This window comes from Trachinotus anak, unplaced genomic scaffold (assembly GCF_046630095.1).
Source record: "Trachinotus anak isolate AG129_WGS33_773 ecotype Australia unplaced genomic scaffold, CSIRO_AGI_Tana_v1 ptg000005l, whole genome shotgun sequence".
NCBI classification, from domain to species: Eukaryota; Metazoa; Chordata; class Actinopteri; order Carangiformes; family Carangidae; genus Trachinotus; species Trachinotus anak.
In genome coordinates, this window is record NW_027273856.1 from 5,097,621 (window position 1) to 5,123,619 (window position 25,999).

Consider the following 25,999-nt stretch of genomic DNA (forward strand, 5'->3'; position numbering starts at 1 on the left):
CACAAGCATGTTTGTGCTTCTATAATCGCAAGAGAAGTGTCACACTGCAACACCAAGTGCTTTTCTTTTTCTTTATTAATGCCAGGAAACTCTTAACAGTATGAAGGAATATAGACATTACATATAAAGAATGCCGTGATGGACAGTGAAGCAGATGTACAATGCAAAATTTAAGACGTCCATTTTCTATTATATGTACATATCAGAAAATCTGCACGTGTGCAGGGTATTTCAAAAATGTAGCTCCCACAGCTACTGATAAAATCTAGTGAGGAACCTCACACGTGATACTTGCATCTTAATATCTTTTTTTTTACAAAAAGAAACAACACTGATCACAAAGAATGAAGACTAAATGATATCAGTCAGATAAGATACTTAAACAAATAAAATCAGTATTCAAATAAAGGTCACAATAGCTGAGGTTGTGGCCAGCACAAATACTTACTAATAAAGTTTGGGAAAAAACACTGAGGAAAGATAATACACATAGCATAATGTAGCATAATGTACATGGCGATCCCACTAATTCCATCAGTACTAAAATGTCTCCCTGTGTCAACTATTAGGTCAGCATCAATGAAAATTAAAGGTCCTATTTTGTGTAAAGTGAGATTTCCATGTCTGTTTTGATCATAAATCAGGTCTAGGTTCAATATTAATACTGTGATAGTATTAAAGCATTCAGTTCACTGAGAAATGCACACAGCCTGTATTCAGAAACTGAGCCTTAAAATGAGCCGTCAGGACTTCTGTAGCTTTGTGATGTCACAACAAAGCATTCTATGCTCTCTGAGTGTTTCCCTGAAATCTGCTACATTTATGTTCAATCACTCAGAAAACAGTCAGCCAATCAGAGGAGAGCCTCAGCTCCTCCCTTCTGAATGGCTCACCAATCTTACTGTTGTTACTCTCTAGTAACAACAGAGAGAAAGCCATCACATATAGTAGCTGCACATCAACTCAAAAAATGACGGCATGCCAGCATAGAAAATTAGGGAAGTGGCCAGAGGTGAATGACAACTATATTTGTCAGTGGCAGCAGGGTGATGACTGAGATTGACTGTTGTTCTGATGAGAGTGATGCATTACAATGTACATTATCCTCGTATTACAACAGGCAAACAACATCAACAGCAACTTTGAACTGGAGAAGAAAGAAATCAGAGAGAGTTTGTGATACATTTTTGCTCATTAATTAATTAGTAGAATTCGCAGTACCTTCATCCTCTGTTTTAAGACACACAGTTGCAGTGGAATTCCTTGGCTTCATCAAAAACTCAGTGGTGCTGATGGAACCGCGAGCGGTGCTGCGGCGCCGGGACAGCTCTATCAGATCCTCAGCCAGAACGCTCTCCATCACTGCTCCCAGAGAATGTCTAATCTTATTGCACAGGTCAGGGCAGCTGAACACATACAGGATGGGGTTGAGGACACTGTTAAAGAAGCCGATGGTTGCAGAGACTGGGAGGGCTTTGCTTGCATATATCTGCAATGAACTCCCACTGGAAGCCATCACCTCTACGGTCATAAAGAAGTGGTATGGAGCCCAGCAGAGTGTAAAGGTGACCACCACAGCCACGACGAGCCGAACAAAACGGAAGGGGCGCCGGCAGCCTCTCCGCGACAAGGCAGTATTCACGGCAGAATAGCTGAAGATGATGATTAGTAGAGGGATCAGGAAGGCTAAGAAGAGCTTCATGAAGGCCAAGGCCTCCTTACGATGCTTACATAGAGCATTCAGGTCGTACGGCTCCCTAGGGAGGAGGGCTCGAGCATAATTGTAGTAACAGAGAATCTTGCCGTCTGGTAGGGGAATGGTGTCACGGTATAGGTAGAAGGGGATAGTGAAGAGCACAGCCAAGGCCCAAATAACCCCACATATCTTCCCCACTAGTTGGATGTTCCTGTGGTTCTGCGCCCAGACAGGTCTCAGCACCACCAGGCAGCGGTCCATAGAAATCGCCGCCAGCAGGAAGCCACTGACAAACATGTTGAGAAAGAAGATGGAGGAATGGATTCGACAGAAGGTCGGGCCCATTGTCCAGGTGTTGCCACGTGCCATATAGAGCGTGAAGAAGGGCAGGGATGCAGTGGCCAGCAGGTCAGAGGCTGCGAGGTTCAGGATCCAGATGCTGATGACGGAGCGGCGGATGTGGAAACCCACTACTCCCAGGATGAGGAGATTTTCTATGATGCCAATGGAAGAGACCATGCCATGGAGGGAAATGGTAAAAATATTCAAAGAACTCAAGTTGACTGTTTGGTGTGATGGGTTGATGGTGATATTTCCCATCTTGTTGGTAGGACAGTGAATCATCCTGGAGGGTAAATGTCTGGATCCTTTGACTTCACACTGCTGAGACCTACAACAGATATTAGAGCACGTAAAACTAAGCAGACACTTTAAGATTTCAATTGATCAGATCCGTTTTGAAGCAAGACAGGCATATGGTGCACATATATGACATGGCTTATGTTCTCTCCTTCTATAGCAGTACAGTTCATGACATGGGAAATACGTGCTCTAACAAACAACACAGTTTGCAGTAATGCTGATTATGCAAAACCTGTTTCACATACATTATCACATTCTTCACTAACCGCCTCTTAACAGAAACAGAAAAAGAAACACAACAGAGGTGAGAAGAAGATGAGCGCGCTATTTTTTCAGCTGACGCAGACTTCTGCATTCAACTCAGCTGTGCATTTTTCTTTAGTTCATTTCTACAACCCTTTTCAAATTGACCATTTATTAAGTTATTAAGTTATCTTATAGACCCGCACTAAGAAGTTAGATAGAAAAAAAAGAAATAAAGAAAAGATGGGAACATTTAGAGACTGGGACGGTAACAAGAAAGGAAATGGCAAACACCTAACCATCAATATTTCAAACCACACTAAATATATTGTTTCTCAGAAGATGTCCGAAACAGAAACCTACTTTTGAGGTCTACAAACTAGGACATATATATACATATGATATTAAGTTGATTTTATAGATCAAAGAAACCAATTGATCATTAATAATCAAATAAAATACAAGCATATAACCAAACTGGATGACGTAAAATCAATACCAAAATTAAACCGCTAAGTGGTCGAAATTTACACACAACACTGTGAATGTTTCACACAGAAACGCACACAGGCTTAGCTCACTGTTAAATCTCATTGCCTGCAGACACCAGGTTTAATCCTCTCTTAATCTGCACTGGACAATGTCACCATCTCTCGGTATGATTTTCTCATGGGTGCTCTGGAGCTCGGGCAAGCCACCATTATTTTGACTGCATAAAGCTTAATTGTACAACAACAGCAAATTTCCTCCACTAACCTTCACATTTTGTGGTGTAAGCTATGCACTTTTGCAAACTTTGAGAGAACAGTCTTTTTCCTTTTAAAACTCCAATGTATGGCAAATGTTGCATGTGAAATTGAAGCGTTTTTTTCTGTTTTGTAGCAGCTTCACAGTCGAGCAGTTTCTCTGAAAGAGGAATTTATAATTCTGTTTGCAGCCATTATTTTTTTGAAGTCTTATCTGTCACATCAGCCACATCCTCTCTACAATTCTACTCGTGATTACTAGTGTAATGCTTCCCTGTCTGATTTTATCATTCAACACAATATGCTAGTGTATTAAAGCACCTCTACATGTTAATGAGTTTCGCACATAGTAATATAGACCTATATAATTGCTGAATTACCATTTTGAAATTATACAGTAACGTATTAAATGTTGCATATCCTATTAAAGAGAGATTAAAATACTTAATTTAGGAATGGCTATTCCACAACTAAAATAAACATGTAATGCTCAAACTCTGCATAAAGACCAAATTTCAAAAAGTTCTGTCTCAAATCAAATTTTTCCTGGAAGCAAATGATCAAGGGATAACATTTACAATCAACATTCAATAAGTTTTAAAATTTGTGAAAATTATACTTGTGGTTTAGCTGGCTCATTGCAAGATGCTGACTGCAGCTGAAACTGCCTCTCACTTTAACCCATTTGTACAAACATGCACGCAAAAAAAAAAAAAAAAAAAAAAAAAAAAAAAAAACACTTGCCTGTTTGTCTGCATCTGGTGAGGTCTGTGTCATGTTATGTTACTGTAAGGCACAGTACCCAGCATTAGCCTCATGGGCGTTTAAGTAGGGGAATAGGAAGTCACAAACCTCAAAAGGAAGAACAGCTTGAAAGAGCCAAGCTTATTTGTTGCGACCTTGAAGAGCCAGACCTATAATTACAGGGTATTTGGTCGGCTGGTTTCTGAAAACAAACTGTTGCTCAGGAAATGAAAGTTGTAATTTATAAAGCTTTGTGTGTAATGATGTGAGTGGACTGCATTATCTCAGTGATTACTTGATGTGACACGTCAACCAGACTATATTATATACAGGGGGGTGCGAATGGGAAAAGGTTCTCTGACTTTTATACATACCATACAGGCTTCATTAATGCTAGGCTGCACAGAATTAAATTGAAGGCGCTGTGCAGGTAATATTTTAGGTTTTTCCAAGATGTCATAAACAAACTTCTTGTCAATGATACCGAAATTGAATCATTATTCCCTGTTTGAAGTAGTGGCAGAAAGAATGAGATCGCAGATAAAAACGCCTGAAATGAGTTTCCCCCACAAGCACGCAAGGTGGTTGGGCTCAGCCTTAAAGATAGGGTGAGAAGCTGTGACATTCAGAGGGAGGTCAGAGTGCAGCTGTACTCAGTCTCTACTTTGCATAAGATAGAGCCAGTTGAGGTGGTTCAGGTATCTAGTTAAGATGCCTCCTCAGCACCTTCTATTGGAGGTCTTCCAGGTACGTCCAACTGATGGGAGGCCATGGGGTAGACTCAGAGCACGCTGGAGAGATTATATATCTCACGTGGTCTGGTTGTGAACAACTCTGGATCCCCCAGGAGGAACTGGAAAGCGTTGCTGGGGAGACGGACGTCTAGACTTTGTTTGACCTTCTGCCAGTGCAACCTTGAATAAGTGGAAGAAAATGGATGAATTAATTATTTCCTGTTCTAACACTTTTTTTGTCATTTTTAGATGAAGTGAAAGACACTGACCACATCAAGGGTGTCTCAAAGACTGTTCACTCATTATAGATTTATAACACTAAAAGTTGTTTTTTTTAACATTGGAAAACATCTGTTCCACCTGCAGCAGCACTGGTGCAACGGAATCTTAGACGTCCTCCACCACGAAAGAGTCAACTTCCTTCTTTGCATCATGATAACTCATGTTCTTGCTGAATGTCTGCAAAACCCAAGAGCTGGTTTTGGAATTTAGGAGGGAGCAGTAGAGGCATAATATAACCCTAATGATCTCCAGGACACTTATGGAGAGGGTAGCGGATAGTCCACCTAGCTGATAATCTGACAGGCATCTTGGTGAGAAGAGCGAAGCAACGCCTTTTATCATGTCAGACAGCTGACAGTATCTCTGCAGGTCCTAAAGACCTTCTGCTCTGGTGCTGTGGGAAGCATCCCAACAGGCAGCATCAACAACTGGTCCAGGAACTGTCCTCCTCTGGGCCCTAGATGTACAATTGGATCTCAGGCAAACAATCCCACACCCAAAAGTCCGTTAGGCTTTTATGACTTTTATACATTCTCAGACTTATTTTTACAGTGTTCAGTGAACTCTGCACTCCGCATATTCACACTTTTTTTTTTACATATATCTACACTGAAATATTTTTAAGCCTCTCTTCTGATTGGCTGACTGTTTTCTGAGTGATCCAATAAAAATATAGCAGATTTCAGGTAAACACTCAGAGAAACCAAATCCTGCAAGGTTGGATGATGGATCCAAGTGGGCTGGACTTTTTGTGACATCACAAAGTTAGAGACATCCTGATGGGTCGTTTTAAGCCTAAGTAGGGGCTGACTAGGGGCTGTGTGCATTTCTGGAATGAGTGCTTTGGTACTTTTACAGTATTAATATAGAACCTAGACCTGCTTTATAATCAAAAAAGTCACAGAACTCTCACTTTATAAAATATGAGACCTTTAAAGTTCTTAGATGTGCTTCTCTTAAGATATCAAGACCTCAAGAAAGGAAAGCCAAGCAAAGCAGAAGTTTTCAAATGAAAGAAGAAATGAGGGTGTCACAATCCAGTCGCTCTTTTCTATCCTCACCAAATTTCACTTTCTGTTCAAGTTCCAATAAATGTGTGTTTGTATTTGTCTTTTTCTCTACCTACTATAAGGGCGCAGCTGGTTGTATTCAAGGTTTACACAGAAATTTGCTGGTCTACTGGGTGTTGACACATTCAGTATTCTCAATCTTTTTCTGGCACTTCCTCTTTGTGAGACTCAGTACTTCCCATTTATTACAATATGTGCAACTCAATGATGTATCTCCCTTTTACATGATACAGAAAATACCACCACATCTTAGATTTTATATTTTCAAATGCACAATGTGGAGTTACAGATGACTAAGCAAAAGATAAAGTGACAAGCACTTCTGATTTTTGTCTCATTGCTGTTTGTATAAAGGTGTGTATATAAGAGTGTGAGAAACTTAGACAGAAGGACAGAGGGAGGAGGGTAGCAAGGCAAAAACAATTTCTGTCAAAACCACCAAACATTGCATCTTTGGCTATTAGGACAAAACAAGAAGTAAAGGTCCCTTTCTTCAGCAAATACCTAAACACATAATGACTGACCCACATTTCAAGCCAGATACCAAAGACTGACCCTGTCCATATTAATTTAAGGTCTTGGAATACAAATTCATAACTCTAAAGGTCCCAGATTATCCAAAGTAAGATTTATGTGTCTTTTTTGATTATAAAGCAGGTCTAGGTTCTATATTGATACTGTGAAAGTATCAAAGCCTCAGTCCACAGAGAAATGCACACAGCCTGTATTCAGAAACTGTCACAACAAAGCAGTCACTGCTCTCAGACATACCCCAAGCCCTGCCTACCTGGACCCATCATCCAACCTTGCAGGGTTAGATTTCTCTTAGTGTACCTGAACTCTGCTATATTTTTATTGGATCACTCAGAAAACAGTCAGCCAATCAGAAGAGAGACTCAGACCTTCTCCTCTCACAAATATATCTTCTTATGGATATCAACACTTCAAATAAAACACTGGAAAAGTGTAAAATATGGGACCTTTAATAAAAGTTATTGTGAGGCATCATTAATGTACAATGGAAGTATTATGAAACAACTGTGAATGTGCCACAGAATGATACAATTTGTTAAATTATTAGAGTGGTGAACTGATATCACACACACACACACACAGTATGATGATCTCTGACAGGGCCTTTAGGGATGAATTTGTGGGGATTGCTACTTACACAGAGTTTATCGAGGCTCCATTTAGGATCTTACAGGCCTCCCAACAACCAAATGTAAGAAACAACAAAGGATCTTATTTTAACTTTGTGGATGACACACCTTTATTTAACAATATTACTTAGTGACAATGCTACTATGCAGTCACTGAGTAAGTACACTACAAATCCAAATCAATGACTGGAGTATAGAAATTTCTCCATCATTCATTGACATTTAAGACGACAAACTGACAAGTTATTGACTTAGACATAAATTTAATGTTTGCATTATTTGCATAATTAATCGTGAATCATTTGACTTATTCTTTCATTTGATTTTATTCTTCGAACTTGATTTCATTCTTTGAATTGTGAAGCACCTTGTGACTAGTGTCTGTGAAAAGTGCTATATAAATACACTTGTCTGTCTTATGTCTCAGCAAGATTTAAATGATCTTGTCTACATGTTTATCTCTAGTGTCTTCACAGGTCTATAAAAAGTCCATCAGACAGCTGCAGCAGAATGCTAATATTAAGGGCTAAGGTACTATGCTCATAATGTACTATGTCTACAATGACGATTACTATGCCTATCACAGTAAAGATTGAAGTGTGAAGAATCATGTCACAATATATGCAAACTGTGTGTATCACTGATTATGTGCACATGTGTTAAACTCAAGCAAATATATTATTTAAAAAAAAATGCAGTATGAAAAGGTTAGAACATAATGGTGTATTCTTGGATGAGAACATGTTTTTAAAAAAGGTACTAGAAGAGAATTAGAATATAATGGTGTCTACTGAGCATGGACTTGACTAAAAGAAAATAGATAAGCCTTATGAGCATAATTATATAAGAGTTATGTTAAAAGAGTTTCAAGAAATAATGAGCCAGGTATTATACTGAGAAATGCTTTTTAAATAGAAGAAAATAGACATGGACGAGACACAGAGAGCTGTGTGCCCTAGACGCAGGTGGGCGAGGGGCCAGTTTTGGTATGACGGGACAGTTAGGTAGTAATCCAGTCTCTGGGGAAGAATAGGGAAATATAATAGTGAAATATGATAGGGGGTGTGAGCAATTTTTGGACTATAAAAGAAGAGGTCACGTACTAGATTTTCAGAGCAACTCCTCGTTGTTTTCGGGCTTTGTTGTCGACAATAAATCTCTGCTGCACCAAATTCTGCCTCCTGGTGATTTTTGAAGACTTTGAAGATTTTTTGAACAACTGATAAGACTCAAGATTTAGAATCTGGTCCCACATCACTGCCAGTGTCCACAGTAAGACCAAGAAAGTAACCACATTGTCCCAGTTTTCAGATCTACTCTGACTTCCTGTTTGTCAAAAAACTGTTTACTGTTGAAACTAAACAAACAGAAGCTGCTTCAGTTTTTATGCATCACATAAACATCTGCTTCGACTCTACTTCTTTAATCAATATAAAATACTATCTATTCTATTTGCAACTCATTCATATCTTGCACTGCAATGTAACTGCGCTGTGATTTTTATGCTTCTATCAAAAAGGTTTGGTTGAATTTTGTCCTTAATCTTTTATCTTTTATCCTCTATTTAATTGTCTTTTTATATTATATATAATATTTTTTCTTTGTTATTTAAAAGTGCTTTACAAATGAATTTGCCTAAGAAATAAAACAAAAAACCAAAAAAACATACACAAACCCTTTGTGCAACTGACCACAGGCCAGCAACAACAAGCATTCCACCCAGTAACATGTTGCGTTGTTGTTGTCGCCCCCCTCTGGTCAATCAGCATAATATTCATATAAAGGAGAACAGACATGTGCAGCATCAATTTCATGCACAGAAGGGATGCATGCAAGCCTGCTGCACTTTATACATGTGAAAACACATCCAAACCACAAAAGGTGCAGCAAAGTTCAACCAGAATTGGGCTGAAGATGTTCAAGAAAAATCCATTTGGGTTACCGACGGTCAGTGGAAAATTATAACAGCTGTTGGATGATTGTTTGAACTCTGGAAAATGTTTCCACCTCAATGCAAAACATGAGAAATGTCAAGTGAACAATCTCAATTTAAAATGCATCTCACTTCCTTTTCCTTTTGAGTATTGACACCCACAAATCTTCTGGGTTACATAAAGACCACTTTCCGCTGAAGGTGTATATTCTCTGTCTTCGACCCCATTACACTGGAAGACCGGAGAGTGAAGGATGTACAAGCTTTATGTGTTCTTGATTCACCTCTTTAGAGCCTGTAAGTCACTGTGAACTCTCTTTTTTCAAGCTAAAAATTATTGGAATCATCTGTATCTTAAATCTTACTGTGGCTCCTTGAAATTTTTATTCCGTATCCTAAGAAAAGATTTTTGAAATTGTTGAATATTTTAGTTTAACAGTCATCAGTTTATCTCTCTCTTTCAGATGGTGCTCTGCTTTATGCTAACCTTGGAGACAATGTGACTTTACCTTGTTTCCATTCCTCCGGTGCCAAAGATCTGAGTTGGTACAAGCAGGTTGCAGGGGAGCAACCTCAAATAATTTCCTCTTTCTACAAACATTCACTCCGCTTCAACAGCTTCTACAACCAGTTTAAAGACGATAAACGATTTTCAGTTCACAGCGGAGAAGGATTCTATCATCTGAACATTTCTTATGTCCAGGACTCGGATTCAGCCATGTACTACTGTGGACAAACCAACGTTAGAATCACTGAATTTGGCAATGAAACATTTTTGGCTTTAAAAGGTAATCTGCCTTCTGTTTTTGATTTTTTTGCAAAACATTTTCAACATTTTCATTTCCTCCTTCTTCTTTCTAAAGTCTTATTTTTGTTCCTTCCAGAGTCCAGCTGCTGGTCTTTCATCCAGCAGCCGGTGTCAGACTCTGTGCAGCCAGGAGGCTCCGTGACTCTGAACTGCACGGTGCACACTGGAACCAGTGACGGAGAACACAGTGTTTACTGGTTCAAAAAGAATACAGGAAACTCCCACCTGGGAAACCTGTACGTCCACACATGCAGCAGCAGTCAGTGTGTGAAGGCCACAGGGTCAGGGTCTCCTGCACAGAGCAGCTGTGTGTACAATTTATGGAAAAGGAACGTGAGCCGGTCTGATGCTGGGACGTACTACTGCGCTGTGGCTTCGTGTGGAGAGATAGTGTTTGGTGAGGGAACAAAACTTGAAGGTGAGCAACACATGTTTCCCTTCAATTCATGTAATGTATTTACAACTAATATCACAAATCCATCCAGACACAAATCTACACTATCTGATTTTAAGGAGAATAAACATGTCCGCATCATTGCTGGTGGTGTCTCATAAAAATCCAAACCAAGCCAAATTCTTTTTTTTAATCCCATTATTTCTCTAGTCTTAATTGCATATTTTTAAAATTTATTTATTGACTTATTTATTTATTTATTTATGTATTTTTCACAGTGGAACAGAACAGTCTTCCTGTCTTTGTCTGGTGTGTGGTTGCAGCTCTGCTTGTGTCTCTCATCTTGAACATTATCCTCATCTGTATCCTCTGCAAAAGGGCCAGGAGAACAAACCTGCAGTCTGGAGGTGAATTAACTATATATTAATCACAGAAGAAGTCTGTCTGTTGTTTTGATGAGGCTAAAAGGGAAGGTTGATTAAGTCATGAAGACAGTTTTGGTTTTATTCGCTGACGACAGAAGACTGGATAGTTGATAAAATCTGATTTTATTTTTAAAGGATCACATTCCCAGCTGAGTGTCCCAGAATGCACCACTGTGACTCAGGTTAGCTCAAAATATCCTCCCCGACATGAGTGACATTTCCTTGTCTGCGGACTCATCCCAATAATTGACAGCTGCTTTCTTACGTCCTGCAGAATGAGCAGTCTGACGGTGTGCAGTATGTAGCTCTGGACTACAGGAAGAAGCAAAGCAAGAGCAGGAGACAGAGGAGCACAGAAGAGGAGACGGTTTACTCTGCAGTCAGACTGACTGACCTGCAGTGAGAAAACCAAACCTGCCAAATCCCGACTGCTTTTGCTTTTTCTGGCTCCTGTGGCCTCAGTTAGTGTTAATATCTGAAACACCTTTTTTTCTGCACTTAGTGAACCATATGTATCACTGCTGCTTCTTAAAAGGCTCTGGTGAAGTATATGCTTCCTGATGATTTTTATTCCTAGAAAGACACTGCCCTCATGTGTCCTGCATGAGTGGACTGTCATTGTTTCACCTTTTCATCACGATACATCAGTGGTTCTCAAACTTATTTACCCCTCCTTCAAAGAAAAAGCTCACACCACCCCGCCCCATAATTCTTAAGCATGATAGCATTTCCTTATGTTCATCATATCCATTCAACATAGTGTCACTCCACTCTCCTCTGGTGAATTTGCATTAGCGACAGCTACAGGGGTACTCCAACGATTTAGTGCACTGCTCATTTTCAACAGACTGAGTTTGTCTCTTCATGTCAAACAAACGTCATCTCAGTGGAGTGGTCCTTTAAACTTGGTCTAAGGCCTTAGTTGTTTGTCCTCATTATTTGTGTGCAGTTCAGCTCTTGATCAACAGAGAGCAGCAGACCACCTCCAATAGATACAACCTCAGCGCTAAATCGTGATGCTTTAACACCCTTTGCTGTTGCCGTGACCACCAGACAGCCAAGATTGGAAGCATAAGTTAAAGTAAACACACCGCAGAGAAATGCTGAAGAAGTGTGTCAGATGTGTGTGAGGTGTGTCCTGTTTTTTTCTCGACTCTCTGCAGCCACCCACCCACAGACTGATGTGTTTTCAGGTACTGTTGTGGTCAATTGACATAAAAAGCCTCCTTACACCCCTTTAAAGTGCCTGAGGGGCCGTCAGGACCGTGACAGAAACATTTCATCTTTTTGTACAGTTCACATGAGTGTGTAGACCAGCCTTTTGCCATCTGGATCAAACCTGACCAAATCTGACACATATGTATTGCTGTCGTCGATCCTGCTGAGTTTCTGAGTTGTGCAGTAAACATTTGGCTCAGCTTTGAACTTGTTTACTTCTTCTTATAAAGGCGGTTGTGTGTTTTCAAGAGCTGCATCTCACTGACTAATAAGAAGAGAGAGAGAGAGAGAAAAATAACACCTCTCGCTTCTGAGTTCCCGCTCTGGTCAAGCTCTCTCACATCGAGTTCAACCAAAGTGGTTTTGACACCCCCTCTCACTGCAGCCCCCCCTCCTGACAGGATGTCTTCGTGGTTGTATTTGTGATGCTGTTTGTTCGCTACACACGCCTCTTTTCTTTCTCCTCTCATTGGCCTGTATATTTTTACACTTTAGTCTATTAACAGGTTAAAAACCAATACACAAAGCCAGACTTTTAACAACTGACAAACAGGTTTCACATCATGGACTCTGCTGCCATCACAGCGGAGGAAAGAGGAGGAGGAGCTTTATGACAAGGTTGCTGGGGGCCTGGCTTCACTTTTTCTATTCTATAACCATTTTTTTTTGCCTTCATCTTCCTGCTTTTAAATACATACTTCTATAAATGTAAAAATAAAGGTGTAACTAGCAAAATGATTCTTATGCAATACAAGCCTCAGAAGTATCACTTGTTCTTTGTGTTTAATCTTGCAGAGGTACAGAGGAAGTATATTTGCCACTGACTGACCTGAATTTACTTCTTAATGCCAAAAGCACAGTGGAGGAAAAAGAAAAAATCTAGTGTTGCCACACAATGTATTTGCTACCCAGTGTGGTGCTCTGGTCGCCAGCTCACAGTGTTTCTGACCTATTTTCCACAGTTATTAAAAAAGAAGTGAAGAATCCTATGCAAAAAATAAGTAAATAAGTAAAAATTACTGCTACTCTTTGATTTCTTTTCCACGTTTTCATGCAAAGCCAATACCAGGATCAATCATTTGTGTATGAATGGTGATGTAGAAAACCACAGCAGCAGCAGCAGCAGCAGTATCTGTCTAAAGTAGTCTGAACTAGAACTACCACCTTGCAATTATGGCTCCGCCAATCAGACTAGTTTGAGGTAACGTATCTGTTACCCTCATATAAAATATTTTGTCATAATTCTCTTGTGAAATCTTGAGTTATGGCTCAAAAGTGTTTTGTGCCGTCAGACTGACCTTGACCTCTGACCTTTGACCACCAAAATCTATTCAGCTCATCCTTGAGTCCCATTGGACATTTGTGCCAAAAGCAAGGGGATTTCCTTGAATAGTTCCTGAGATGTTGTGTTCACAAGGCCAAAACTGTGTTTGTGAGGTCACTGTGACCTTGAACTTTGACCTGTGATCTAATCAGTTTATTCTTGAGTTGAAGTGAATGTTGGTGCCAAATTTGAAGAAGAATTTCCCTCAAGGAAATACTGAGATATTGTGTTTTGTGTTGTATTTTTCCAGATTTTCCAGACACAAAGAGTTGTTCTCTTTATCTCAAGCAAACTGAGGTTGATCTCAGCGGAACTGCCTTTTAGACCCAGTATAAGGCCTAAGTTGATTGTCTTCAATAGTTGTGTGCAGTTCAGCTCCTGATCAGCAGGGAGGTAGCAGGGGCTGTGGTCATATCAGTGGTCTGTCCACCAACCATGGTCACTAAAACAGACCACTGGTTACTACCACTAAGGGCACTGAAGATAGTGGTGCAGACCAGTTAATGAATGGTCTGTGGTGTGATCTTTGTTGTTCTAATCCACCTTTTCCCTTTTCTGGACGTGTCGGCAATGCTGTCAGCAGAATAAATGTCACAGATTATGATGTATCCATCAAATAAACTCGAATGATTAGCCTCTGCACATTTGTTGCACCATATATTGTAGTTTTATTAACTGTCTATAAATATCAACAAGTATATAGTCCTTGTGGTCCAGACCAGTTGCTCATTGGTCCATGTTGTGGTCCTTATGGTCTGGACCAGCTGGTCATTGGTCCATGGTGTGGTCCCTCTGGTCCCGACCTGTTGTTTAGTGGTCAGTGGCGTGGTCCTTGCTGTCCAGACCAGTTGTTCAGAGGTCCGTTGTATGGTCCAGACTACTGATTTGCTACAATCACCCCTCTCATGATGCTTAAACACCTTTTGCTTGGTGTAACAAAGTTGAACTAGAAAATGGCTGGGGATGTTCTAGAAAAATCCATTTGGGTTACCGACGGAAGATCTAGGAAAAATAGTTAAAAGTATTTTTTCAGTATGAAACTTCTTCTGCTTGCCTTAATTAGTGTAATCAACATATAATATGAAAATGGTTCATCTCACATATTTGCAACCACCCCCTGCATGTTTATATCACATAGATACTGTTCGGGTCAATTTGACCCAGCAGTCAAACTAGAGGTAAAGGGTGGCAGAAATGTCAGACTATTTTTTTCTTTGCAACTGTGAGACATATTTCATCCCAATCACTCACTCACACACACACACGCACGCACACAGAGCAGCAGCAAAAGGATGACAGTCCAGGAGGCTCTGGAAGTCATCATTGATCATGACGGTGCCAGGGCCCACTAGGATGGCAGTGACTCTGGTGACCGACATCAAGTCAACTTTTGAGCTGGTCATGCCAGATTCAATACAGAAAATCATTCTGGAAATGACTAATCTGGAAAGGAGGCGTGTTTCTGGGGAGAATTGGAAGGAGCTAGACAAAACACGTTTAGATGCATATTTGGGGCTCCTCATCCTTGCTGGGGTCTATAAGTCGAAGGATGAATCGACAGCCAGTCTGTGGGATGCAGAGACAGGCAGGGCTATATTTCGAGCCACAATGTCTCTGGAGACTTTTCACATTTTCTCCAGAGTCATCTGATTTGATAATCAAGAGACAAGGGCTGGTAGACGGGAGAGAGACAAGCTGGCAGCTATTAGGACTGTGTGGGACGAGTGGGTAGAGCAACTTCCACTACTCTATAACCCAGGCCCTAATATCACAGTGGATGAAAGGCTGGTGGCATTCAGAGGTTGCTGCCCATTTAGGCAATACATGCCTTCCAAACCAGCTAAATATGGAATAAAAATCTGGGCAGCATGTGATGCTGTCACCAGCTATGCATTGAACATGCAGGTTTACACTGGAAAGCCGGTTGGAAGAGCCCCAGAGAAGAATCAGGGCACAAGGGTCGTGCTCGACATGTCACAGGGTAATTACAATGTTATGTAAAACTATTGTGTTTCATATGTTGGTCTTTCAAAAGCAATAAAGTGGTGAAACATTTAAAAAAAAAAGTTTGAACATGCATTTTTTTAATGAAAAATGAGTGAATTATCCTAATTGAACCATTACCTGTTAGAGGTAAAGAACACCATTGCACTAAATATTGATAGAATAGTTAGTAATGGAGTTAGTAATGAAATATTCACAGTGCTTGTTAGGATTTTTTTGGTTTCGGACATCTTTTGGATAATTAAACATGCACTGGGTCAAATTGACCCGGGAACACCATTGCTGTTCCTGACAAATGAACATAACAGGAGGGTTAATGCAAAGTATGAGAAATTTCAAATGAACGATCTCAATTTAAAATGCTTCTCACTTCCTTTTGTGTGGGTATTAACACCCACAAATCTTCACTACCTGGGTTACATAAAGACCACTTTCCGCTGAAGGTGTGGCTTCTCTGTCTTCGACCCCATTACACTGGAAGACTCTGAACACTGGAGAGTGAAGGATGTACAAGCTTTATGTGCTCTTGATCCACCTCAATGCATTCTCTCTTTTTTCCTCTTTGAAATTGTTCCAAATCCTAAAAGAAGATTTTTGAAATAATTTAATATTTTTGTTCAACAGTCATTAGTTTATTTTTCACTTTCAGAGGTTGCAGGGGAGCAACCTCAAATAATTTCCTCTTTCTACAAACATTCACTCCGCTTCAACAGCTTCTACAACCAGTTGAAAGACGACAAACGATTTTCAGTTCACAGCGGAGAAGGATTCTATCATCTGAATATTTCTTATGTCCAGGACTCGGATTCAGCCATGTACCAGTAACAAACAGTGTTAGAATCACTGAATTTGGCAATATAACATTTTTAGTTTTAAAAGGTAATCTGCCTTCTGTTTTTGATTTTTTTGCAAAACATTTTCAACATTTTCATTTCCTCCTTCTTCTTTCTAAAGTCTTATTTTTGTTCCTTCCAGAGTCCAGCTGCTGGTCTTTCATCCAGCAGCCGGTGTCAGACTCTGTGCAGCCAGGAGGCTCCGTGACTCTGAACTGCACGGTGCACACTGGAACCAGTGACGGAGAACACAGTGTTTACTGGTTCAAAAAGAATACAGGAAACTCCCACCTGGGAAACCTTTACGTCCACACATGCAGCAGCAGTCTGGGACGTACTACTGCACTGTGGCTTCGTGTGGAGAGATAGTGTTTGGCGAAGGAACAAGAATGGATGTTGAAGGTGAGCAACACATGTTTCCCTTCAATTCATGTAATGCATTTACAACTAATATCACAAATCCATCAATACACAAATCTACACTATCTGATTTCACAGTGGAACAGCACAGTCTTCCTGTCTTTGTCTGGTGTGTGGTTGCAGCTCTGCTTGTGCCTCTTATCTCGAACATCATCCTCATCTGTATCCTCTGCAAAAGGGCCAGGAAAACAAACCTGCAGTCTGGAGGTGAATTGACTAATATTAACCACAGAAGAAGTCTGTCTGTTGTTTTGAAAAGGAAAGCTTGATTCCTCGAGTTTTGCTGACTGATGACAGAAGACAGATCAGTTGATAAAATCTGATTTTTTTCTTTGAAGGGTCACATTCCCTGCAGAGTGTCGCAATATACACGGCTGTGACTCAGGTTAGCTCAATATATCCTCCCAACGTGTGTGACATTTCTTTGTCTGCAGACTCATTCCAATAATTTACTGCATCTTTCTTATTTCCTGCAGAATGAGCAGTCTGACAGTGTGCAGTACAGTACTGAGCTCTGGACTACAGGAAGAGGCAAAGCAAGAGCAGGTGACAGAGGAGCACAGAGGAGGATATGGTTTACTCTGCAGTCAGACTGACTGACTGGATTTTTTTGTTGTTGTTAGTATTAATATCTGAATTGAGATCAGTGACAATGCATTTTCATAATATTCCACTGCTCTATCACATAAAGGCACAAAATGCCCGAAAAACATAATTGAAAAAAAACAAACAAAACAAAACTTAATGAATCATATGTAACATAATTGCTTCTTAAAAGGCTCTGGTTTCTATAGCAACATCAATGAAGTATATGCTTCCTGATGGTTTTTATTCCTAACACTGTCCTCATGTGTGTCCTCATGCGAGTGGACTGTCATTGTTCCGTGTTTTCATCACTGTACATCAGTGATTCTCAAACTTATTTACCCCCATTCAAAAAAAAAGAAAAAAAGAAAGGTCACACCACCCCTCCTCATAATTCTTTATCAATCATTAACATTGATAGACATATACTAAACTTTATCACGCTAACCTTAACAAAGATTAGCAAGATAGCATTTCCTTATGTTAATCATATCCATTCAACATAGTGTCACTCCACTCTCCTCTGGTGGATTTGCATTAGCGACAGCTACAGGGGTACTCCAACGATTTAGTGCACTGCTCATTTTCAACAGACTGAGTTTGTCTCTTCATGTCAAACAAACGTCATCTCAGTGGAGTGGTCCTTTAAACTTGGTCTAAGGCCTTAGTTGTTTGTCCTCATTATTTGTGTGCAGTTCAGCTCTTGATCAACAGAGAGCAGCAGACCACCTCCAATAGATACAACCTCAGCGCTAAATCGTGATGCTTTAACACCCTTTGCTGTTGCCGTGACCACCAGACAGCCAAGATTGGAAGCATAAGTTAAAGTAAACACACCGCAGAGAAATGCTGAAGAAGTGTGTCAGATGTGTGTGAGGTGTGTCCTGTTTTTTTCTCGACTCTCTGCAGCCACCCATCCACAGACTGATGTGTTTTCAGGTACTGTTGTGGTCAATTGACATAAAAAGCCTCCTTACACCCCTTTAAAGTGCCTGAGGGGCCGTCAGGACCGTGACAGAAACATTTCATCTTTTTGTACAGTTCACATGAGTGTGTAGACCAGCCTTTTGCCATCTGGATCAAACCTGACCAAATCTGACACATATGTATTGCTGTCGTCGATCCTGCTGAGTTTCTGAGTTGTGCAGTAAACATTTGGCTCAGCTTTGAACTTGTTTACTTCTTCTTATAAAGGCGGTTGTGTGTTTTCAAGAGCTGCATCTCACTGACTAATAAGAAGAGAGAGAGAGAGAGAAAAATAACACCTCTCGCTTCTGAGTTCCCGCTCTGGTCAAGCTCTCTCACATCGAGTTCAACCAAAGTGGTTTTGACACCCCCTCTCACTGCAGCCCCCCCTCCTGACAGGATGTCTTCGTGGTTGTATTTGTGATGCTGTTTGTTCGCTACACACGCCTCTTTTCTTTCTCCTCTCATTGGCCTGTATATTTTTACACTTTAGTCTATTAACAGGTTAAAAACCAATACACAAAGCCAGACTTTTAACAACTGACAAACAGGTTTCACATCATGGACTCTGCTGCCATCACAGCAGATATAGAGGAAAGAGGAGGAGGAGCTTTATGACAAGGTTGCTGGGGGCCTGGCTTCACTTTTTCTTTTCTATAACCATTTTTTTTTTGCCTTCATCTTCCTGCTTTTAAATACATACTTCTATAAATGTAAAAATAAAGGTGTAACTAGCAAAATGCTTCTTATGCAACACAAGCCAAAACAATATTGTTTGTTCTTTGTGTTTAATCTTGCAGAGGTACAGAGGAAGTAGGTTTGCCACCGACTGACCTGAATATAATTCTTAATGCCAAAAGCACAGAGGGGAAAAAAAATACTCTAGTGTTGTCACACAGTGTATTTGCAAACCAAGGGGGGTGCTCTGGTCGCCAGGTCACAGTGTTTCTGACCTATTTTCCACGGTTATGGAAAGAATCCAATACAAAATAAATAAATAAAAATTACTGCTATTCTTTGATTTCTTTTCCGCATTTTAGTGCAAAGCTGCTACCAGGATACTCAATAAGTCATTTGAGTATGAATTGTGACATAGAAAACCACAGCAGCAGCACCAGTATCCGCTGGGCTCCACTTCCTCTAGCTCTAAAGTCTGAACTAGAATTACCACCTCGCAGTTATGGCTCCGCCACTCAGACTAGCTTGAGGTCACATCCCTGTTTATCCACAATCATATGAAATATTAACCATTTGTGTGAAATTTTGCCATAATTCGTGTGTGAGGTCTTGAGTTGTGTCTCAAAATTGTTTTGTGCAGTCACACTGACCTTAACCTCTGACCTTTGACCACCAATAAAACTCAGACAATCAGAACTGGGGTGTCTATGAACTGTCATTTCACAGCCTTCTATATACTGTATATCAGGGTTGCATCCCTGCAGCAGCTCTGTGTGGTTCCCCGCCCTGCAAGCAAGGTGAGAGGAGAAACTACTTTTAATGAGTCAGAGACACTGTGCATACTTTCTTTCATACAATGCAGGATGAAATGTGTGCATTTTGTGTTTGTACAGTGTTTTGAAAGCTAAAAAGAAAAGCTGGGGGTTAGCTGAGCTGACAAAAGAGAGCGTCTTCTCTTTATCAGGACATGAGCCCAGCAACAAGAATCCTCCACCCACATGCTTTTCTGGGAAGTGCAACACAAACACACAATAGCACTAAGTACTTATTGCCAAATGACACTGAAACAATGTTGTAACCATGACACAGTGCAGACCAGTGTACCACAACATGCAAGTCTCAATAATAATGCGTTTTACATCTTGTTGTTTGCTCCTCCTCAGTTAAAGACTTCTGACATGTGGCACTGCTTCCTATTTGTCATGTTTACCACGTGGTCGAACTCATAATGTCTTAAAACAAGCATTAGTCTTTTTATTTTCCATTGTAGCTTTCGCTTGTTTGAAAACCAGTGAACATTAGGCCTCCCTACTGTCGCTTTGCACGACTCAGGAAGTACGGGTTTAAGTAAGAACCTTGGTCAGTAATGCTTCGTCTCTACTGAGTCAACAACCGTACAGCTTTTACACTCTTTTTTTTTTTTTTAAAGCATCTACATACAGACCACAAACATCAAAAGAGTCATATGCAGGAGCTTGCGTCTGCTGCATGAGCTGACAGTGGTGTTATATCTGCAAGGGCAAGGCGGAGGGAATAGACACAAATACTAAATTGTATTTACAACAGATGCACACACCTGACAACAATCAGACCACTCCAACAGAAACACAAGCTCCTACACAATTATGCACACGTGTACATGTACAGTGAATTTTTTTCACCACGTGTTACAATCAAGCACCGTGAGTCCTTTATGTGAGGCAAATATCTCAACCTACTGTATGATGTTGATAATGTTATTGATAGTTTACTATAATGCCGAAAACTTTGTGTATTGATTATCTTACAGTTATCTCTCACTGTGAATGCTTAATAATAAGTAATAACACATTTAAGATGATACTACACTGTACGACTTTAACCCCAGTACCATATTAATACATACAGTCATGTCACAGTCCTCCCTGTCATTATATTTTCCACAGCAGAGGCCCTACAGTCTGATCACACTTTTGAATCTCTCTGGTCAGAACTCTTTCCTTTTACTGACTGTAAAAGCAGGGCAGTATGGTGTTGCAGTGGTTAGCACCGTCACGTCACAGCAACACGGTTCTGTGTGCCGGTTAACTGGTGACTCTAAACTGCCTGAAGGTGTGAATGTGAGTGTCAATGGCTGTTTGTCTCTGTGTGTCCCTGTTGAACCGGTGACCTGTCTAGGGTGTACCTCGCCCACTGTCAGCTGGGATTGGCTCCAGCCCCCTCACTCACTAACAGCTGTCTCCAATGGTGGAAAGCAACTCCAATGCTAATTCTTTTCTCTATCACCTCTTTTCTTCTAGTGAAGTTAGCATGCTAACCAGCTAGCCCCAGCCCGTCTTGTCACTTTCTGATAGCGACTCACTGCAGCCTCCAGTCTGCCCTGAAGATGCGGCACTGCTCACACAGCCTATTATAACCTCTTGTAAACACAACAATGGCTGGACCTAGCCTGCTACCTACTGAGCTGTATTTTAGCTGAACCACAGTAGCTGCACCTGACTGACCAAAGGACTGAGTGATGAAGTCACACCATTGGTCTGCCACATGCGGTGTGACTGCGTGTAACTGTAACTTGTGTTACTGTTACAGCCTGCCCGTCGCTGTCTATCAGTGGTGGTGCTGAAACATTACTCGTAGAGCATTGTGTGCTGTCCTCAGTGCCGAAACATTTGAATATGACTGTCAACCTGTTACACAGCCTTGCTTGGCACAGCTAGGTTGAACTTGTGTTTATGGATGGGATATATCAGCTTTTTTGCAGTTGTGAATTTTAAAATGACTTAAAAACAAAGGCCCCTCAAGAACGCTCCGCCCCCTCTGAAAGTCTAGCTCCACCCCTGGGTTTGACTGAAGAGACGCTGCCTCGCTATAGGACACTGGTGTCCTGTAATTACCACTTGTGGCAGCAGAGGCCGCTGTTGCTGCTGCTCACCAGGAGCTATACAGTCTCACTTTAAAGTGTTGATACTCCACAAATATGTACTAAAACGACCTAAACTGAAAAATGGAAAACTATGCACAATAACCACAGTGTTGTTTCCTTCACCAAAAAAATATGCAGAATTCAAATTTCTGCTTGACTTGAATTGAATATAATCTGACACTAGCAACACAGGTTGTGGTAAATAACATGCGTTACGTGGTTTCCTCTAAATGAAAGACTGTGTTTTATTCAAGTTTTAATATTTATAAGAAAATATATTTTCTCCATGTAGTTTTAGATCTCCTCTCACAGGCTTCTCTCTGGAGCTCTTGCAACAACAGGTTTGTGAGCCAATCAGAAGAGAGGTTCTGAGGCTTTCTTATGATTGGCTGATGGTTTTGTGAGTAAAAGTATAGCAGATTTCAGATAAACACTCAGAGAAACAAAATCCTGAAAGGTTGGATGATGGGTCCTGGTGAGCAGGGCTTGGGGCATGGCTGAGAGCAGTGACTGCTTAGTTGTGACATCACAAAGTTACAGAAGTCCTGACGGCTTGTTTTAAGGCTCAGTTTCTGAATACAGGCTGTGTGCATTTCTCTGTGGACTGAGGCTTTGATACTTTCACAGTATTAATATAAAGCCAAGACTTGCTTTATAATCAAAAAACACATGGAGATCTACTTTTAAACTATATGGGACCTTTAAGTATCTGCATGTAACAATTAGAGCCATAACATTATAAATATAAATTATCAACATCTACTTAAAGTATTTTACATGGGTTAAATAAGTTGACCTGCTTTCCTGATTTCTTCTTTCTTTCTGTGTCACACCCACACAATCCCTTTCAACCCACTTAACCATTTAAACAAACACTTTCTTACACAACTAATTGCAGCACATCTACATGTCTAAGCATTCTGCATATTGTGGGAAACAAACACTGTGTTGCACCAACCTCTACACCTCTATTCAAACATGGACTTGAGAAAATTTCCATTTGATAATATAGACACATGTGACGCCTACTGTCCTCCAGTGGACAAAAAACAATGATGCAACCAAAAAGACTCAATGAACGCCAATTACCCCTCTAGTCAACTGATCAGGCTGATCTTTTGGAAAAGAACAAATCGCAAGTCTGACTCTAAACCAAACAAGTCAGCTTTAGCCAATCACAAACAGCCTTCGTCTCCTATAAGAGTTGGGTGCGTACATCGAACACACAGGATATAGACTGCAGAGCTTCAGAGATGATGCCACTTTGCATTTTTCTTTTGCTTCTCACTGAAATCGGTGAGTATCTTACACCATTTTCTCACATTTTCTATGTGCATGAATCTAATTTTGAATGAGAGAAATGTTTAAAAGACAAATAATATAATTTTTTTGCATTTCTGCACAGGTCAGGTGACAGCTGCTGTAAAGAAAACCTTAGGTATAATTCAGGACAGTGGGGTCATAAGAGCTAAAGTTGGGGATACTGTGACTTTGCAGTGTACTTGTCAAGATGACGCTGTAACTTTCCTGTCCTGGTACCAGCAAAGCTTGGGAGGCAAACCTCAAATCATATCAACTCGGATGAAGCACAAAGATGAAGCTGACATCTACCCCGCATATAAAGGGAGATTTCAAGTCTCTACACGAAATCAAGAGGGCAACAACCATCTCACAATCACAGACCTTCGCCTCAATGATTCAGCAACATATTTCTGTGGGATTTTAGAGTTCAATGCAATCGAATTCGGAGAAGGAGCTTTCCTTCACGTCAAAACGTCACTGTCCAACATCCAAGCTGTTGTCCATCAGACAACAGGGTTGGAGCCACTTCGGCCCGGGGACCCTCTGAATTTGAGCTGTACAGTGCACGCTGAATCGCTGTGTGCAGGGGAGCAGAGTCTCTACTGGTTCAGACTTGGTGCACCTCGGGCTTCAGTCATGGACCCCAGTGCAGGACAGTGCACAAGCTCCTCACACGAAAAGCCTGACGTGAAAAATTGCACTGCGGACCTTGAATTAAACTCCTTCGATGCTGGGATGTACTACTGTGTTCTGGCCTCATGTGGGGAGATCGTTTTTGGAAATGGAACGAGAGTGGAGATCGTAGGTAGGTGGTGATAGGTTCTATTGCATATTACTGTTGCTTCTAACCTGAAAAATGTCCATTTAATTAAGTGTATTGATTGTAGATCCACAAAAATACACGTTTAAAGGGATGTGAGTTGTTACATCTCCTCTCTTGACTCCAGATGGTTTTACCAAAGTCCACACTTTCCTGCCTTATTTCTTGAGCGTGGCATTGGCAGTTTCCATCATCGTTCTGCTGGTCCTGGCTCCCATCGTGTACAAGTTGAAAAAAAAGTTGTGCTCTGTCTGCAAAGGTAAGGTCCTCAGAGTCAATCAAACATTGCTGTATTGACTTGGCTTGACCATTAATGTATTTTGATCTGCAGGAACTGTTTCTCATCTGACATGTTCTGCAGCCCCTGGCACTGCGGTAGGTCAAATAACTGGATGTTAAAATTCAGATTTATACCTACAGAGTCACAAAAGCTGTTTTTCTTCTAGTGCTGTATTTCTTACATAATTTGACTTTGTCCTTAACAGAGCCAAGATGCAGACATCCTCCATTATGCTGCTCTGAATCTGAAGAGAAAAAGTGAACGACATCATCAAGAGAACGTGGAGAATGCTTGTGTTTACGCCAGAGTAAAGAGTAGAAAAGTGTGACGTAAAAGTTAATATTTAACCTCTTCAGCACATCAGCTTTCTACCTTTTCAATCACTGTTGCAAGAATTCACATGACTAAATGTACAATGTAAAATAATGTTGATGTAAAATAAAAATATTTTTTTGTGTGCAGTATTTGTACATCAAATCTGTCCTGAGTCACACAGATCAGCATCACTATACATGCAGTATAATACTGGATACAGACACCAACACAAGGAGGCTCATGAAAATCCCCTATGATCTATTAATACCTTCTTCTACCAGAAACGTAAGTGCTGGTCACACCTTTCAATCTGTGGCCTTCTCTCAACGTTCACCTTTCTCTCCTGTGGTGAAGGTGGTGTGAGCTACAGAGTGCAAGTTTCCACTGGTGGAAACATGAGTCCCAGCAGAGCTTAAACACAGGAAGACTGGCCTGTAGCCTCCGGTCACAGTGTCTTACATTAAAGCGAGCATGGGTCCCACAGGACTTTGTGAAACAAACAACATAGCTTAAATGCAGAAAACAAGCTGTGCATATAATAAAGACAATTAAAGAAAATGAATTTGACTGACCTTTGCTTTAGCTCTTGTGAAGACCTTCAGTCTTCTTGATCAGTAATAACCACAATGTTGTTTTGGTGTCTTATCCTGTCAGCATTTAGTGGTCTATAATTGTTTCACTTCCCTCAAGCTTTTATGCCCAAACTTGGCCTAGAGCTGTGATTTTCAGGAAACTCACCATAATGACATGTCGAGAATGTGGAACATCAACTTTCTGAGAAAGAAAGCACAAAGCACCATGCTGCCCTACAGCTTGTACTTAGTTCCAGTTTTAGGTTGCTGTGGTTGTAGTGGAGGTGGACTAAGCCTCATTAAAGAGGACATACAAAAATCTTTAACCACTGCTATAAAAAAGTAAAGACTTTTAGTAAACAAGGAATAAAGCTTTTGCTTCCTTTGGAAATTGTTCAAAATGAGGTGGCGATATGGCTGCCAGATCATATCAGAATATTTCAAGATATTTTATGAAAAAAAGGATAATGTGCTGTCAGCATCAAGGACATAATGTACATAATGAAAGGGCTGCCTCCAGTAAAGATATCTGTTAGGCACATCATATCGGCTTCCAGCTTCCTACTGGTGACATAACCAAGCTCGCTTTTTCAAATCACTCTGCCCAAATAAGGCACTACATATCTTCTTTCTGATTTCATCTGTACTAACAATAGAAATGGTCAAGCACAAGATTATTATAGAGTGCTGCAGGAATTAATCTTAAAATCCCGAAATGATTTAGCATTTTAACACTTCCAGTTCCGTCGTCCCAAAGACTACAGGTTTTTTCACATTTTTTTTCTACGCCATAAAATACATCAGTAAGTACCCCAGTACTGATTTCTTTAAGGATTTAGATTTAAAAAAGGGAAGGTGCTAAATGAAACTGCAGAGGTCGTCTGGGACAGTAAACATCAT

The 25,999-nt window shown here is 40.5% G+C and overlaps 3 protein-coding genes and 1 pseudogene across 5 annotated transcripts; 3 read left to right on the forward strand and 1 right to left on the reverse strand.

Moving 5' to 3' along the window:
* Nucleotides 1-57: 57 nt before the first annotated feature.
* Nucleotides 58-25,953, reverse strand: LOC139621420 (prostaglandin D2 receptor 2-like). Of its 3 annotated transcripts, XM_071477925.1 has the most exons (3): nt 25,100-25,953; nt 4,798-4,985; nt 58-2,366 (listed from the first exon to the last, which is right to left on the reverse strand). In XM_071477925.1, exon 3 carries the CDS (start codon nt 2,318-2,320, stop codon nt 1,199-1,201), a length of 1,122 nt encoding a protein of 373 aa, XP_071334026.1. In that variant the 5' UTR covers nt 2,321-2,366; nt 4,798-4,985; nt 25,100-25,953; the 3' UTR covers nt 58-1,198. The 3 variants fall into 3 exon arrangements, with proteins under 3 accessions (XP_071334026.1, XP_071334027.1, XP_071334025.1); XM_071477926.1 differs by lacking the exon at nt 4,798-4,985; XM_071477924.1 differs by lacking the exons at nt 4,798-4,985; nt 25,100-25,953 and adding an exon at nt 4,072-4,380.
* Nucleotides 4,783-12,652, forward strand: LOC139622215 (uncharacterized). The gene is made up of 6 exons (XM_071479445.1): nt 4,783-4,818; nt 9,693-10,041; nt 10,138-10,479; nt 10,734-10,862; nt 11,016-11,062; nt 11,155-12,652. The coding sequence occupies exons 1-6, from the start codon at nt 4,783-4,785 to the stop codon at nt 11,281-11,283; spliced, it is 1,032 nt and encodes a 343-aa protein (XP_071335546.1). The 3' UTR covers nt 11,284-12,652.
* The window catches only part of LOC139622216 (piggyBac transposable element-derived protein 4-like), a 176,731-nt pseudogene continuing 163,463 nt past the window's right edge, over nt 12,732-25,999 (forward strand).
* Nucleotides 22,177-25,084, forward strand: LOC139621427 (uncharacterized). The gene is made up of 5 exons (XM_071477936.1): nt 22,177-23,106; nt 23,216-23,917; nt 24,060-24,191; nt 24,264-24,307; nt 24,418-25,084. The coding sequence occupies exons 1-5, from the start codon at nt 23,064-23,066 to the stop codon at nt 24,538-24,540; spliced, it is 1,044 nt and encodes a 347-aa protein (XP_071334037.1). The 5' UTR covers nt 22,177-23,063; the 3' UTR covers nt 24,541-25,084.